Source organism: Mastomys coucha, unplaced genomic scaffold (genome assembly GCF_008632895.1).
Source record: "Mastomys coucha isolate ucsf_1 unplaced genomic scaffold, UCSF_Mcou_1 pScaffold5, whole genome shotgun sequence".
In the NCBI taxonomy this organism is placed as follows: domain Eukaryota; kingdom Metazoa; phylum Chordata; class Mammalia; order Rodentia; family Muridae; genus Mastomys; species Mastomys coucha.
The window spans coordinates 17,385,827-17,392,138 of NW_022196911.1; the positions used below are offsets into that span (position 1 = coordinate 17,385,827).

Sequence of the window (6,312 nt, forward strand, 5' to 3'; positions counted from 1 at the left end):
AAAAGAAATGTTGGCTATGCATAGGGTTGATCTGAACACACATTGTATTGAAAGCATAATGAAGCAACCATTAAGAGAGTGTTGGGGTCTCAGTAAGGTACTGACTTACCTTGTGCCTCCAGTCTCTTAGCTTGGATCTGTGTCCTTTTGCACTCTCCAGAACAGAAAGAAAGAGAATGAGCTGTTTTCAAAACCTCCTCGCTAGACACAGACAGAGTCATTACACCAAAAGGCTATTTCTCATCCACTAAGATTTCCTCCGAAGCAGTAGAAAGGATCCTGAAGTTGGACATCCTCAGATTTAGTCACCTTAATTGTATGGCTTAGGAGTTTCCCCTTTGTTTTTCCAGAGGTAATGGCTCTCAGTATGTCTTCATTACTTAGAATAAAAACCCTTCCTCTCTTTAGTACCAAATGTAAATCCTGTCCTGCGTGTTTCATACTTTCTCCATGTGCTCTCCTCTGAGATGTATCCTTTCTCTAGGCACCATTAGAACTTGGAAGACAATAATTGATTGCTGAGAACTTCCTAGTAAGCACTTCCTGTAAGCCTCTAGCGTCAGCAAGATGAGGGCGGAGGCCCCTGTGGCCCCAGGAGATTTGAGTTGTTCTCTGCTTACGAAGTCTGGCTCTCAAATTGTCAAAGATGGAAAAGAGACGAGTAGCTGACAAGGGCGTGGACTATTTTTTTCCCCTTTCCTTTGATTTTATTAAAGTTCTTTGAAATACGTTGGGTTGGTTATAAACACTTTTCCATGATTGTTTTTAATTTGTTAAGGTCATAAATAAATACCATATGTTCTTGAAAATAAAAATAAGCAATGCATCCATTCCCCATGATCAAACACATATATGACAGCATGATGGATTGATAATTTTTTTTCAGAGAAGAATTAAAAGGAATGGTTAATTTCTAATTGTTTGCAAAACCAAGAAATGCTGTATCACAAAAGTATCTTTGCAATAACAGTAATGATAATCACCCATTCTACCATATATTTTTGAAGCTTATTTCTATGCTCATTGTGAGCTGCTTGGATATTTAGGTTCCTCATGTTAACAACATGTTTACCAGTCTAAAGGCAGTGAGACCTGGGAGAACTGAGCCAATAAATGATGTGGAGTAAAGTCTCTCGAAATAGCCCAGCTCACTCAGAGCACCTGACAATTTATTCTTTGAGCGTTACGAAGAGTCGCATGAGTAAAGTGTATAATCACAAGGGCAAGTTGTACATGGCAGACAAGCTGCACATGGCTTTTCATATAGGGAATAGCCAGTTGTAATGGATAATATGAAGCAAACTCACGCCTATCTGCTACACCTGGAAAGAGCATGAGAACACATTCCTAGAACACTTGTATGTTTTTAAGGAAACTGAGGTCACAAGATTCATCTTGTCTTGTATCGATGGACTGCCTCAGACCCACCAGCTCCTGAATAACAACAGAGACTTATTAACATTTATGAAAGTTTAGGCACTATAACTGGCTACCTCCCAACTAGCGGGTCTAATTTAAATTAACACAACTAATCTAATCTCTATCTGCCATGTGGCCTGTTACCTCTCACTCAGACCAAGCACCTGTTCATTGATTCCTATCTCAACCCAGAAGTTCTACCTTTTCTCTCCCTCTTAGCTATTGGCCATCGATCAGATCTTTATTAAACCAATCAGAAGGTGAGGGAGGTACATGCTTACAAAGTATGAGGCAGGTGATGATCTATAAAAATAACAATATCAAAATCTGAACAGTACTCAGCTCTCTGCCAGTACAGAAATCAACATTTGAATAATACAAATACAACCTTTACCCCAACAGTCTTGTGTTCTTGGTGTATTTTTTTTTTTACGAACACTCACGATTCTCCTCGCAAGACCCCATTCTTAGACTGGGTCCCAACAAGAATGCCCAGAAGCTGGGAAGTAGAGTCTTGGGTTTCAAAGTCTTATTCTGAAGTCCCCTTGACTGAATCCTTCCTCATTCCTGTACTAGGCATGTCCAAACCTTATTCTACCTCAACTTGTCTGTATAACTCCTTTCCTGTTTCTGTCTTGTCAAACGCAATGGTACTGAGCTTAAGGCTTCAAAGAAGAATTAAGTCATATTTATATTAGTTGTTACAGGAATACATTTTCAAGGACAGACTTGTATTCTCTAAAGCTTCATTTTGTGACCATTGCTGTAATTCTACTATTATGTTTTGACTTAGTCTGGAGTGATAGGCTTTGCAAGAACACATTAGTTCATCATTTTCTTTCCAGAGGTATGTCAATGAAGTTTGGTTCCATATATTTTTTAAAAGGTTTATTTTATTTATAGGAGTACACTATACCTGTTTCCAGACACACCAGAAGAGGGTATCAGATCCTTTTACAGATGGCTGTGAGCCACCATGTGGTTGCTGGGAATTGAACTCAGGACCTTTGGAAGAGCAGTTAGCATTCTTAACCACTGAGCCATCTCTCCAGCCCTTGTTTCAGATTTTTAAAGTTAGAGTTAGTTGTTTGAAAGCCATATGGTTAGGGAGGTATGGAAGGCTCTGCACACATGCACCTTTGTTTCTCTTTCTTGACACTCTGAATTTTTGTTTCTTGGTTCTAGGAAGTCATCTCCTATTATTCCCAATATTCTTTAGATGAAAAGATGCGTAGCCACATGGCCCTGGACTGGATTATGAAAGAGCGTGAATCACCAGGAATTCTCTCTCAAGAGCTGCGTGCAGCCCTGGAACAGCTGGAAGAAGCCAGGAAGGCTGGACAAGAACTACGATTTTACAAAGAAAAGAAAGAAATCCTGAGCTTGGCTCTGACTCAGATCTATAGCGACCCTGACCCTTCCTCACCCAGCGATGACCAGCTAAGCCTCACGGCCCTGTGTGGCTATCATTAGCAAGGCCAGGTCTCAGGTTTCCTGAGGACTTTCACATCAGGAATCTACTTGACAGAAGTTGTTAGAGATGTTAGTAAGATAGTCATTACCTGAAGGCTGGAGTGCTCCTACACAGTCTGTTCACAGAATGGGAGGCTAGGTGGGCTGGTCCAGATCCTAACTTCGACTTCACGCATGTTTTCAACCATTCCCTTAGTGGACTTGTTTCAGAATGAAAGAAAGACAACAAAACTGCTTTAGAAAGTTTTCTTCAGGGTTTGATCTAGTCTTAAAAACCTCGTTGACGTGTGCCTTGCTAACTTTTATGCATTGCTTCACACAGCAGTCCAGTATAGCAGCCTTGAAGAGAACAGCAGCCGGGACTAAGGGAAGGGTCCTGATACCTTTTTTTCTTTTTTCTTTTTAATGACACAGTTTCTCTGTGTCACCTTGCCTGTCCTGGAACTTGTCTGTAGATCAGATTGTCCTTGAACTCAGAGATCTGCCCTTCTGAGTGCTGGGATTAAAGATATGTGTCCATAAACACCTGGCTTATAACAATGTTTTAAATATTAAAGATTAAATAAATAGTACAGATGATTAAAAAAAAAAAGTACAACAGTCGGCATGTTTTTGAACCCTCCTGAAAATTACTGTATTCTCATTATGTATTTTGAAATTAGCTAAAGAAAAATTATCACATATAATTCTCAGACAAGATGAAATTAAGTACATAACTGTGTTATTCCAATGTCCTAAAAAGGTAATGGTGTATAATGTTAGATTTCATTTTAAAATGATATTTTAACAAAAATCATAACACTTCCCATAATGAGGCTAAATGTCATCACGAAGAAAAACTTTAGATTTTTGTAATCTTGAGAAGGAATTAGGATTTTTTTTTATTTGTTGAATAAATTTTTAAGTGAAAGAAATTTCTACTTCACTTTTTTCACAAAATCACTCTCATTTCAAATCCAGCACATTCCCATATGTTGGCTGTAATCTTTACACGAGGCACATCTTTACTGTATTTGGCAATATCCACCTCAGAAGACCGATGTCTGATTAGATACAAGAACCATGCTTGGGTGGACCAATGTCAAGCTTCGCTTCTCTTTTATAATCATGACACTGTACAAATACTCTGTACTGAAAATTATGTAGACTACTTTTCCTCGGAATATTCTCAGAAACTTCAGCAAAAGCAGCAAAGGTTATGGCCACGGCTGTCCCTGTCTAACAGCAAATCAACTTCAGCTGGGACATTGTGCCAGCAGAGTCTCACAAGTCTGTAACACTGGTGCACGTCTCGTCCTTAATACTGCACTGTAGAAAGGAATGAGAGGAAAGGAGTCTCTAAGAAGATGGAGGCATGAAGATGCTGGTTGCTGTTGCTATGAACTCTCTGAAAACTGGATACAAAGCCACAGACTAATTCATAGCAAAATATAACAATTTCATAAAACATATGGCCCTGCCCTAAAATTTATGGATTAGCTCAGAGCATCATTGACCCTTAGTTTGAAGCTCACAATTTTAAAAGCGTACATAGTCTTTCACTTCACATCAGAGACCTAATAACCCATAGACCATATTTTTAAGATGACTACCATCATTCTGAAATCAAGAGTTGTATTGTTTGGGCCATGATAGTTTAATTTTTATAAAAATCAAAATATACTTTGTTGTTATGGAAAAAGAAACTAAGACAAACTAGACACTAAACTTTGGCAACTGTATCAGAATTTTACAGATTTAATAAAATCATTATTCCTTCAATATTCTGAATTTGGCTATTCACTTTTTTAAAGCTACAGTTCATATGTGCTTTTGCTCTTAACATTAACTATTTCCAGAAAAGCTAAAGAATAAAGTCCTTGCACGTGTTCTTCACTGAGAATCTGGTCACCTCAGTCTGGGCATAAACAAATGGGAAAAAGAAAACCAAAAGTTTATAACTTCCCTATTTCTTTGGGAAAAAAATGTTTTCAGTCAAAATAATTGTTGTAGTTGACTGTAGTCTGGGTGTTTCAGAATTCTTATTTTTGTTTTGCATTGTATTTCTTGATAGCCTATGTGAGACTATCAAAGTTTTCCTCCCCTTTCACTATGTTCATAGGTAAACACTAGCCCAAACATTGTCACCTTCTGTTTTTGTGGTGTTTATAAAAATTCCAATCCCAGCCTTCTTCTCTGCTGAAACTTAGAGCAAATGGTCTAGAGTGTTGATGTTGCTTTCCTCTAGGGTTCCAGTGTAATAAAACTCATTTTCTCTACCCCAGCTTTTTTGGTTGTCCATGTAAAATATCCAAAGAGCTTTACAATTTTTATATGGTTAGACTGTTTCAAGGTGAAATCAGACTTTTTGGGTGCATGGTCCACGCATCAGTCTTGTATATCTCTTGTCAGACAGTTCTAATGTATAGAAAAGTTCACAGCTACCTCCTTCTCTCTCTAGTTATCACTGACTCAAGTTTATTACCTAACCTGTAGAGCCACTGTCCCACTTTGATCTTGGACCCAAACCCAAATTTAGAACTCTTTTAGGCTACTTGAGTAGATACTTTTCCTTGAACATGTTTTCTCTGTAACCCAGAACTAAAAGAGGAAAAGTGTACACACAGATGTGCGCGCCCGCTCGTGTGTGTGTGTGTGTGTGTGTGTGTGCACGCGCGCGTGTGTCCACACACACACACACATATGAAGGAGGGGGGGTCAGTTTATATTATGACAGCTAAAAAAACAGAAAAGATGAAGCCATGGCAAAATACAACCCTGACAGACACACTTTCAGTGATGTACCCCAACCAGTGTCCATCCTCTATGAACTCCCAACAATACCATCCTATTATAAATCCCTGAAGGCATTGTTCCATAATTAGGTCAGAGCTCTCATGCCCTAGTTATCCCTGAAAATTCTATCACAGACTAATATAATCTCCTAGGTGTTTTTCAATATAACTAGCCACTCATCTGATCCAGACTCTGCCCCAGGGTAGATGCCTTTTTTCATAAACTGTATGTGAACCATGTACACAGAATCATCTGAGATCCTTGTTTTTTTAAAAAGTTCTGCTGTACTGCAGAACTACTGAGCAAATTCTAGGCAGTTCTAGGTTACTTAATATTTCTTTCCATGCTTCTGACCACAATCCAGTCTTTGATATCCGAGCCTGAAATTACTTACTACATCCTTCACTGAGCAGTGTAGCTCTGGCCTCTCAGGAGAACCCTTCTGGAAGCTAGAAGTCAGCAAAAGGGGCAAAGAGCTATGTTTTTCTCTCAGAAGAGCACCTTGGCACTAACATTTGGTATTACTTTTAAACACCCTACTGGGAGCCAAACAACTCACTTCTTTCAATCTAAGTAAACTTTGGTCATATTTTTGTCTTACAGCTTTTTTTTTTCTTTCTTTCTTTCTTTCTTTTTTTTTTTTTT

General features: G+C 38.6%; 1 protein-coding gene across 2 annotated transcripts in view; it reads left to right on the forward strand.

Annotated features, from left to right (window-relative positions):
• The window catches only part of Lix1 (limb and CNS expressed 1), a 56,078-nt gene extending 51,423 nt beyond the window's left edge, over positions 1-4,655 (forward strand). For both annotated transcript variants that reach the window (XM_031352180.1, XM_031352181.1), the window contains one exon: positions 2,605-4,655. In XM_031352180.1, the coding sequence (XP_031208040.1) occupies positions 2,605-2,892 (288 nt within the window). In that variant the 3' untranslated portion in view covers positions 2,893-4,655. The remainder of the gene's footprint in view (positions 1-2,604) is intronic.
• The last annotated feature ends 1,657 nt before the right edge of the window (positions 4,656-6,312 follow it).